General features: G+C 39.3%; 4 protein-coding genes across 4 annotated transcripts; 2 read left to right on the top strand and 2 right to left on the bottom strand.

Moving 5' to 3' along the window:
• Positions 1-406: 406 nt before the first annotated feature.
• Positions 407-2,998, top strand: LOC133833098 (uncharacterized). The gene is made up of 3 exons (XM_062263356.1): positions 407-716; positions 1,462-2,358; positions 2,453-2,998. The coding sequence occupies exons 2-3, from the start codon at positions 1,462-1,464 to the stop codon at positions 2,996-2,998; spliced, it is 1,443 nt and encodes a 480-aa protein (XP_062119340.1). The 5' UTR covers positions 407-716.
• LOC133829491 (uncharacterized) lies at positions 2,459-4,190 on the top strand. Its single transcript, XM_062259210.1, has 3 exons — positions 2,459-3,292; positions 3,373-3,878; positions 3,960-4,190. The coding sequence occupies exons 1-3, from the start codon at positions 3,161-3,163 to the stop codon at positions 4,084-4,086; spliced, it is 765 nt and encodes a 254-aa protein (XP_062115194.1). The 5' UTR covers positions 2,459-3,160; the 3' UTR covers positions 4,087-4,190.
• A 113-nt stretch (positions 4,191-4,303) lies between these two features.
• On the bottom strand, positions 4,304-7,591 carry LOC133833097 (uncharacterized). The gene is made up of 3 exons (XM_062263355.1): positions 7,542-7,591; positions 5,051-6,905; positions 4,304-4,967 (listed from the first exon to the last, which is right to left on the bottom strand). The coding sequence occupies exons 1-3, from the start codon at positions 7,543-7,545 to the stop codon at positions 4,304-4,306; spliced, it is 2,523 nt and encodes an 840-aa protein (XP_062119339.1). The 5' UTR covers positions 7,546-7,591.
• A 285-nt stretch (positions 7,592-7,876) lies between these two features.
• On the bottom strand, positions 7,877-9,683 carry LOC133831480 (zeatin O-xylosyltransferase-like). The gene has a single exon (XM_062261784.1). The coding sequence runs from the start codon at positions 9,446-9,448 to the stop codon at positions 8,039-8,041; it is 1,410 nt and encodes a 469-aa protein (XP_062117768.1). The 5' UTR covers positions 9,449-9,683; the 3' UTR covers positions 7,877-8,038.
• Positions 9,684-10,593: the final 910 nt, after the last annotated feature.

Here is a 10,593-nt window from a genome sequence, read left to right as displayed (position 1 = left end):
CTAGATCTTGGTTCTTGGTCTTAGCTTTTTGTTGCAAGTGCAAGTGAAAAGGTTGAAGAAGAAGCTGAAGATCTCTACTGGGTTCTTGGAAGATCAGAGGGGAAGCCAAAGCTTGGATTAGAAAACAACTGAACAGTCAGGTCTTTGAAGGGAGTTCAAAGAGTGTGCTATGCCGAAGTTTTGCTTTTAGAATTGTTCTTTCTCTAATTCTTATATATTTCTTGATTTTGTTGTACAATCAAAATATATACTTTACTTTTGTACAAAATTTTTGTTAACATTTCTTGTATACTTTCAAAACTATGATAAACTTTCTTGAGTTTTTGAAATTAATGTTACTTTGCTTACATTCATAAAGAATAAGATTCTTTCCTTTCTACAAGTAATTTGAATTGGAAAATTTTAGACAGTATGTGTAATAACATACTTAATTTTTTTTAAATGCCACCATAAAATAATCTCTCATATATATGCCATTTTAAAATTTTGGACAAAAATACCCATATCAACCGAGACCCCTCACCTTCTCTCTTCCCAGCCAAACCAAACTCTTTCCTCTTCCCAGCCAAACCAAATTCTTCCCTCTTCCCAGCCAAACTCTCTCATTTCTATCTCATTATTTTCTCTCGGGTCACATTCTCACCAACTCAGGCGAAGCTCTCTCTCTCCCCACAGTCGTCGTCGCCACCGTCTTCTCCATCTCCGGCCACGGTAAGGTAAGACATTCGGTTTTCATGTGTTTTTTTTAAAAAAAATTGAATCGTAATGTATAAATCGATGAAATGGGTTTGATTGTTAATCTTTATTTTGCAAAAAATGTAGCTTAAAATGGGTTTGATTCTATGTGCATTCTGCAAATTCTGCAAAAAATTTGTGGGTCGATGTTCTTTCGATTCCACATCGATGCTCCATCGATGACATACAGTGAGTAATCGATGCTCCATCAATTCTCCATCGATGGTATATCGATGCCATGTCGATTCTTTCATAATCGATGGTTTATCGATACCACATCGATGCATAATCGATACTGAAGTATAATCGATGCCACATCGAGTCCATATCGATGCTGAACCTATATGGCATCGATTCGACATCGATACACCATCGAAAATAACATATCAATTAGATGTTCGCATCAGCATCGACATGGCATCGATGGAGCATCGATGGAGCATCGATGTGGACTCGAAAGGCTGCATCGATGTACCATCGAAAGGCCATCGATGGTATATCGATGCTACATCGATGCCATGTCGATACTGATGCATAATCGATGGCAAACGATGGTTTATCGATGCCACATCGATGCCATATTGATGCTGAACATATATGGCATCGATTCCATGCTCCATCGATGCTATTTCGATGGTACATCGATCCCATTTCGATGACAACAACAGATTGAGTATTTTTTATAAATTCAACTAATTCTTTTTTTTTTGTGTGGATATTTTGCAGATGCCACCCAAACGTATCCCACCACTTGAGATCCCTATGGAGGATCATTATGTCGGTCGTATGACCTATAGGGGTTCCGGGAGGTTAACAAAATTGAAGAAAAGATTTGAGGAGCATGGATTGTTGGGGAGGGTGAATGAGTCTGTTTTTGGACCATTCTTCACAGCCCCTCCCTTTTCGTTCTCTGGGGCATTGGTTCACACACTACTTTTGCGGAAGGTCAAGTCTCTGCGTGGCGATGAGGTGCACTTCTTGATGGGCCCAAACTTATGTAAGTTTGGGGTGCACGAGTTTGCCATTATCACCGACCTGAGCTGCTCCTGTCCACCACTTGCCGTTGACATTGAACCTCACATTACTTCCTCCCGCCTAGTTGATACATATTTCAGTGTGGAACCCGAAAAAGACATTCGGTTCAGTATCTTGGAACGAGCTTTTAGTATGTGCGATGTACCTGATGATTTGTACAAGCTCGGTTTGGTTTACTTTGTGGAGGGGATACTATTGGGCGCTGAGAACGACAATGCTATTTGGCGAGATTCATTGTCGATGGTCGAGGATTTAGATTATTTTGAGAAGTATCCATGGGGATCCCTTTCATTCGATACAGCTGTGAAACAATTCAATAGAGATATGAAAGCGAGTGGTGGTACAATACCAGGTAAGAAGGCGAAGAAGATCACTGAGGTGGAGTCTTCTAAGGGTTTTAAGGTGGAGGCAAAGTACACTTGCAAGGGGTATCCACCAGCCTTGCAATATTGGGCGTACGAGACGATTCTTGATTTACAGAAGGAACACGCCAAGCCCTGTGGATTCAAGTTCCCTAGGATGCTACAGTGGGAGAGCATAGGCCAGCCGAAGCATTTGCATTTGAAGGATGTACTTGCAAGGAGACATGTAAGTTATCATACATTTAAATAATTCAAAAATTTTTGAATTATACTAATCAACTTATGTCATTTCTAATTTGATTGTTGTGTTTCCATTATAGTTGTCATGCATTTCTATCCTAAGGCCTCGACCAAATGAGCGAGACTTCTTTGATGCTGTATATCAGAGGACAGAGGGGGATGCTCCTAGGTATGCGATGCTACAGAATATGATCCAGCCTGCACCAGAGGATGGAAGACCTTACGATCCTGAGGCAGAGGCTGCTGCGGTGAATGAGATAGCCGTTCAGGCTGGCATATTTGTGGAGGATGCCCCGACAGAGTCTGCTCCAGATACTAGTACAGAACCTACTTCTGCTCCTGCTCCTGCTCCTGGGGCTTATGAGGAGGTGTTGGGTGAGATAGCCAGACTATCAAGTGCAGTGGACGATGTTAAGGCCACTCTAGGTATCGTCCTTAAAAATAAAAAAGTCATATTAGAGAAGCTGGCAACACTAGGTGGTATACCTACTCCTGCACATACTCATGCACCCACTCCAACAGATGATGTAGAGTACGACATTCTCCCCTCATGTTACGAGCCTTCTGTTGGAGAAGCCACACCTTCTCAGCCAGTGCAGACGGTCTTAGGTACGACTAATCCATGAGTTTTTTTTTTTGTTTTAAAAAGATTAGATACTAATTGCTCCTTTACATGTAAGCGTACTAGACAGAGACCAGTAAGGTACGAGGACTATACTCCAGCAGCCAAGAAACCAAAGTTCAAGGACCCAGTTACGATCCTTCCTTTAAAGGTGTTGGATCAAGATATGTTGACAACTTTTAACCGATGGGTACTCGGTGAGATTGATAACAACAGACCGAGGAAGTTGGAATGTTGTGATGGGACCCCTGTTTGGTTCTTGAAGTTGAAGGTGGCAAAAGAATGGTTGGCAGAAACTGTAAGTCTCTTATGTTTGTTAGAACATTTATCTCATTTTAACAATCCACTCTTCCTTAACGTTACTCTATTTATTTGCAGCATCTCGACGCTGCGAATTATCTTATACGGAGACGTCTTTTTGAGTTTCCGAAGACGTACCCCGTGAAAGCCACCGTACTTGATTCATCATTTGCACAATATATTCCTGCCAGATACGAGGAATTCAAGAAAAATGGCAGGACTTACCAATGGGACTCGGACATTCTTGATTTCCTGAAAGGAGATGCCAAAAAGTACAAGAAGCCTTGGGGTGATTGCAACGAGGTCTACTTCCACTGGTGCATGGAAAATCGGCACTGGGTCCTTTGCGAAATATATTTCGCTGATTGGATGATCACTGTATTTGACTCAGATCATTCTAACTTTAGCCATAATAAGTTGTCTGAGTTGATGGAGCCTTGGACTAGGATGCTTCCATCTTTACTCAACGCTTCTGGTATGTTTAAAGGACACCCCAAGTTGAAAATAGCTAGACCGAAGATCACCGTTCCAAACTTTGATTGGCGGCGCATGTCCACTGATATTATCCCACAGTCTAGAACCAGGTAGACGTACTAAATTCAGATTTTCAATAATGTTCTCCTTTAATTTTCAATACACTCACAATAAAGATTTCTTGGTTTCAGCGAAGATTGCGGTGTATTCGCCATCAAACACTTGGAGTTCATTCTTGGAGACATTCCCTTATCATATGCCATCGAGGACAACATTCAGTACTTCAGGGATAAATTATGCATCGACATTTTTTTATGAGAATGTGTACCCTTGATGTTAGAACATTTATTTTGATTTCGATGACACACAATATTATATTTCTCCTTAGTATTGTATATAAAAAATGTCGTTTCGATTAACAAAGTCCATTAATACACAAATATAAAGAGTAACAAAGTCCATCAATACACAAATAAAAAGAGTAACAAAGACCATTAATACCCAAATAAAAAGTTTAACATTGATGCCATAAATTTCAAACACGAACTTTACAAGTTGCCCTATTATGGCCTAGACCTCCACAAGTGTTGCACTTGCGTGGAACAACCAATTTATCTCCATTGGAAGGATGGCGTTTCGTCTTAGGCCTACCTTGTTTCTTCTTTGGACGACCAACCGGGTTTTTCTGCACATGTGTTCTCACTGTTATTGTCATAATGTCATGTGGAACAATCCACTCTTCCTCGTTACCAGTAGGATATATAGATTCTGTGTAAGAGGACCTCCATGTCTCAATTTTATAGTAATCTGAACACAACGAATAAAAGTTCACCCCTCGCTTAAGGGATCCAGATAGTGCATGAGCACATGGGATACCAATAATCTGAAACACGCCGCATGTGCATGTCTTATTCAAGAGGTGGACTTCACCATTCAGCTCACCATCTAACACATGGAACTCATGCCTCCCTATTGCATAAGGAATCAAGAATCGAGCTTTCTCAGCCATATCCACCAAATTTGTCTCATAGGTCGGTGCAAGAGTGGTAGTTGTCTTCTCGCTATTTTTTCTCCTATTACAGAACCAGGACTGTAGTGTGAAGCGAATAAATTCGACGAATGTAGTTATCGGAAAGCTCCTAGCGTCCCGGGTCTTATTGTTGAAACTTTCAGCGTAATTGCTTGTCATTATATTATACCTAGTATCCAGGAAAACTAAAATTTAATAGTAACATACATTTAGAAGATTTCATAAATTAAAATACAATTGACAATGACATACCTATTTCCAGGAAAGTAAGCACGGGACCACTTATCAAAACCCATTCCTTCTAGGTATTGAGCAATGGCTGGGTCTTTTGATTTGATTTTTTCGAAGTTAGCGTGGAACTCGAATTTCCTAAAAGCATATGCCGCATTATACATCAACACATGACAATGATCAGTCTTGAATTTAGCAACCACATTCATACTAATGTGGTGGTAGCAAGCACCGTGATAGGCATCGGGGAAAATAGTTTCCAAGGCATGTGAAATACTTGCATGCCTGTCAGATACAAACGCCAGGTCCTCGACTTCCCCAATCGCTTCTTTTAGCTTTGACATGAAATACTTCCAAGAATCATGATTCTCACTATCCACAATACCAAATGCAACTGGATATGGATGGTTATTTGCATCCAGCGCGACTGCACATAACATCTGCCCACCGTATTTTGTCTTTAAAAAGGTACCGTCCACACATAACACAGGACGACATGTACGAAACCCTCTTCTACTAACTCCGAGTGAGAAAAAGCAATATTTGAATCGATCTTCCTCAGTGACAAAATCTGTCAACGTCCCGGGATTTTTCTGTTGAAGCATGAACAGGTACGATGGTAACTTCTGGTAGGATGCTTCCAGTGTCCCTCTGACATAAGAAAGAGCCTTCTCTCGGCATCTCCAAGCTTTTCCATATGACAACTCAATGCCATAATCATTCTTAATGTCCTCTCTTATGTTGTTTTCCATGTACGCATTCGATCCAGTCTGATATTTTTTCTTTATGCAATGACCAATAACCCAAGGTGCAGCTTGGCGATGGCCTTTATGTCGGAGGTCAAGTGAGCAAGTGTGTTTGTTGGTGAAACGAGTTATCTCGAACATATCAGATTTAGGAATTCTCTTCCCCCTCAATCTCCACCCACAATCAGGATCCTTGCAAGTGATATACCAAACTTCAGTACCTGACTTCTTCACCACAAACTCGAAGTTCTTCTTCATTGCATACAAGTGTGCCTTCGTCTTCAACTCTAACTTGTTCTCAAAAACTTTCCCAACTTCTATTACTCCACAACTCACCCCAGATAACGTGGGGATAACATAAGAGGGGCATGGGATATCTTCAGCAGTATACGCTGGAGAACTCCATCTATTTCCATCATCTTGTGTAGTTGGACGACTGCTCTCTGATCCAGCAGTCCTCTGTCCTTGGCTTTCTTGACGACTTGGCAATGGTCGTACATTTAAATTATCTACTTGAACCACATGTAGCATCGACAACTGATCCTCTGAGTTATCATCAGAACTACTGCACCCCTCAACTCTTTCATCATCATCACCAAAAAGGGCAACTGGATCGTCATTGACATAAGGCTCATACTCATACCCATCATCATGCGGGAGATTTGTTGGGGGAAAAAAAGTTTCATTATGACTAGGACCTCCCATGCATACACTTGGCCCAGTAGCTGTTTGTGGAATAGTCGTGCATGATTGATTATGATTTTCCATATTAACACTCGCTCTAGGAGATGGATCAATAAGAGCAATGTTCTTTGCAATCGAACTAACGCATAAAGGAACCCGATGTTTTAAGGACTTTGAATTTTCAAGAATAAGAGCACTAACTCCTTCATCATCTGTGATTTCAATGGGATCTACACTAAAATCATTGCATGTAAACGGCACTTCCAACTTTAAGTCAAACAATGACCTATCCACTTTCAACTTTGAATACAACTTCTCCAATAATTCTATGTAACCAACATCAATTGGTACATGTATTATAGTGTTCGAACCAGCTTTGAAATTCCATTTTTCTCCTTTCTGTTCCCAAACACCGTTGTAAGAAACAATTATATTAACTCTGGAACCTGCAAATTTACAAAAAAAAAAACATAAGAAAATTATAAAAATAAAGTGTAATCTATGAAGAATCGATGCCACATCGATGACATTTCGATGCATCATCGATGCTGATGGTTGCCATTTCGATGCGATACCATTTCGATGCCACATCGATGCTGAACCAAATAAACATATATGGCATCGATGACATTTCGATACACCATCGATATTACATCGATACTAACGTCGAAATTCACCTCAGTATCGATATGGCATCGATGTAGAATCGATGTGGCATCGATGCTGATGGTTGCCCTATGTATGCGATTCAATTTCGATGTAATATCGATGCCACATCGATGCCATATCGATGCCATATCGACGCTGAACCAAATCAACATATATGACATCGATTCAACATCGATACACCATCGATATTACATCGAAAGTATCATCTAATTTAGATGTTCGCATTAGCATCGACATGGAATCGATGGGGAATCGATGGAGCATCGATGTACTATCGATTTTGGAAATCTCAGATCCGAAGAACAGTTCAAAAGTTGCAGAAAAAAATACAAACTCAACTGCGGAACAGTTCGAATCTAATATCTAACTATGACATTTTATATTCATAAGTAAATTAATGAAATAATACTTACCCATGATTTTTTCTCTTAAAAACGCCAAGAAACTTCCAATCCGTTCCACCTCCGAGTTGTGAAAAAATGGCTGTAAATGAGGGATAAGAGAAAGAGATAGAGAGACTGAAATGTTAAATTTGAGTGAGGAGGGGAGGAGGGTATTTGTGTCCAAAATATAAGAGGGGGCATAATATAAGGAGAATTTTTATGTTGTCATTTAAAAAAATTTAAATATATTATGATGCATAAAGGGTAAAATTTCCCTATGAATTTATCATTAGAGTAGCAAATCCATCTTCAATAACATATATATCTATATCATCTCTGCCACGAGTTCTTGTATTATCTGGTGATGAAGCAATCTAATAATCTCAAGATTAAATATCTAGAGATGAATCACTTTGAATCAATGCCTTGAAATAAGATAAACAATCACAAGTGAAACGAACATTACAGAAAAATAATAATAATAAGCGACAATACAATTTGATAAAATATAAACGACAAAAGAAAGATCATCTGGTAATATGAGCAATGAAAGAGTCCCACTCCAAACGACAATCTCCTCCATCCTCGACAGATCGTTTTACTGCTTCAGCCATTTCCACGGCCCTCTTCCTTATCTCATCTCCTTCTTCTGAAGCCATTATTTTCCTCACAGCACCACTGATCATCGAAGAGGTCACTAACTCATCTCTTTGCTCCCATTCCATTACAGCCACACCCACTTTGAGAACCCTTGTAATGAGCAAAGCATTGAATGGTTGGTCCGACTGCATTGGCCAAGTCGCTATGGGCACTCCCATTGCAATGCTCTCCATACAAGAGTTCCATCCACAGTGACTCATAAACCCACCTGTAGATGGGTGCTCCAAAATCTTTACTTGTGGTACCCATGTCCTCACCACCATTCCCATTCCCATTCCCCTCATTCTTTCCTCAAACCCATCTGGAACTTGACTGGATCTCCTGCCTTCTTTTTCATTTCTCAAATCATCTAGTTCATCTCCATCTCTCAATGCCCAGATGAACTTCACCCCACTTTGCTCCAAACCAAGAGCAATCTCTTTAATCTGCTCATCAGATAAAGTAGTCACCGTACCAAAAGAGATATACAAAACACTCTTTGCCTCTTGTTCGTCAAGCCACTCCAATAAGCACTTGTCTTCGTCTCTCAACACTTTAGAGTCTGTTGTCGTTTGTAAGGGCCCAACTGCCCATATCTTTTGGTTTAACTTGCTTTGGTCGTTTGCTAAAAGCTCTATTGAAGAGCCTTCAATGGCTCTGCAACTGTTGTGAACCGATTGGGCTTTAAAATCTGATGTCGAAAGTTTCAGTTGGGAAGCTATGTCATCTAGAAGGAAAGCTGGGTAACATGACTCCAATGAGGGAAAATGTCCTATTGGGACATTGAATTTTTGACTTGCGGCTAAGCCAAAAGACACAGAGACGCAATGAAAGGAGTAACATTCTGAGTTTGGCAGAGAAACGACATCCTGAACTACCCAACTCATTAAGACATCATAAACAACGACAAGTCGTCTGGCGTTTGGTGAGAGTGATCTGAGGAGAGCGGTAACCGGTTCACGGAGGTGCTTGGACGCTTTGTTCCTGCGGATTTCGTCTTCGGGGTTATTGGTTTTGGAGCAAGGATCTGTGGTTTGAGGTAGGGATGGTAAAGTTGGAATTTCATAGCCATGAAAATGGATTTTGGTTAATTGGTGAAGGGGGTTTAAGGCACGAGATTTTACTTGTGAAATCTGGGGTGTTGAGCTAACGTAGTGGACTGGGATGTTGTATGAGGAAACGACATGGGCGAATTGAAGGAGCTGGTTGAGGTGGCTTTGAGCTAGGTATGGAACCATCACAACCACAACTGATGATGAAGATGATGACGGAGATGGGTTTTCATGGGAAGTGGCCATGGATTGCTTCTCATTAATTAATTCCTTTCTCTGTTAGAAAAAAGAAGAAGAATAAGATATGTTTGGAGGGGTTTACGTTTAGAGCATTGAATGGTTTTTTCTTTTAAATTGCCTTTGACTTCGATCAAGGCCCACATTAATGCCAAATCATTATTATAATTTTGTCATATCATGTGGCCCTGGTGGGAATAGTGTCAGTGAAAACATGCGCAATTACTTGTTTCTTTTTGGTTGAACATGTCCCATTAGTTTACAATAAGAACATGTTCTAAGGTTTTATTAATTTACTAGAATAAAGGGGTGGTCACCATTATTTTGTAAAATATCATTTTGATATTCTTTTATTTTAAAATCGTACATCATTGGTATTCTGTATTTTAAAATCGTACATATTTTGTATTCTAAACTTAAATTTAATTAATAAAATTTTACCAATTTAATCAAATTGCTCTCAATTATATTTGTTCTAAATTTAAAATTTATCACTTAATTAAATATAATTGGTGACAGTTTGGTCAAATTGACAAAATTTTATCTATTAAATCTGAGTTTAGGTTACCAAATTTGTATGATTTTAAATTACAAAGTACCATATGATCATCATTCAAAATAGAGGGTGCCAAAACGATACTTTGTAAAAATACAGGTTACCAAATGAGTAAATTCCCTACTATAAAAGTAAATTCCATATTGATCTTACTTTAATACTTTCATGAGTTGTAACATTCCTACATGTTACTCATCATAAGTTTCTTTCGCACACTGGATTTCAATCTTTTATGATGAGTCTAGCCTTGAAAATACCGTCCATCATATCCATAATTTACCGACATCTTTGTCCAATTAGTTTGTCTTAAAAGTCCATAGTATCCAAGTATAATCTGTATCTAAAATATGTTCCTTCATATATCATGGTTCACTAATACCTTTATTCATTCTTGTAATCATAGTTTCTTTCACCTTATCATAGTTTGAGCATATTCATATTGCCTCATATTCTTCCAAATAGTTGCAATCACTACATTCTTAATACATGACTCGTCTCCCTATAATTATTTGTACATTGTTCCTGCATCCAAGTCATATGTTCCTCTGCCCTTGTTTGGTCCTCTTGATTATGTGCTTCTAATATCTTTATTGTTAGA

The sequence above is a fragment of the Humulus lupulus genome, chromosome 4 (genome assembly GCF_963169125.1).
Source record: "Humulus lupulus chromosome 4, drHumLupu1.1, whole genome shotgun sequence".
NCBI lineage: Eukaryota > Viridiplantae > Streptophyta > Magnoliopsida > Rosales > Cannabaceae > Humulus > Humulus lupulus.
The sequence above is the reverse complement of the archived record's forward strand: the minus strand, read 5'-3'. Positions and strand labels throughout refer to the sequence as shown.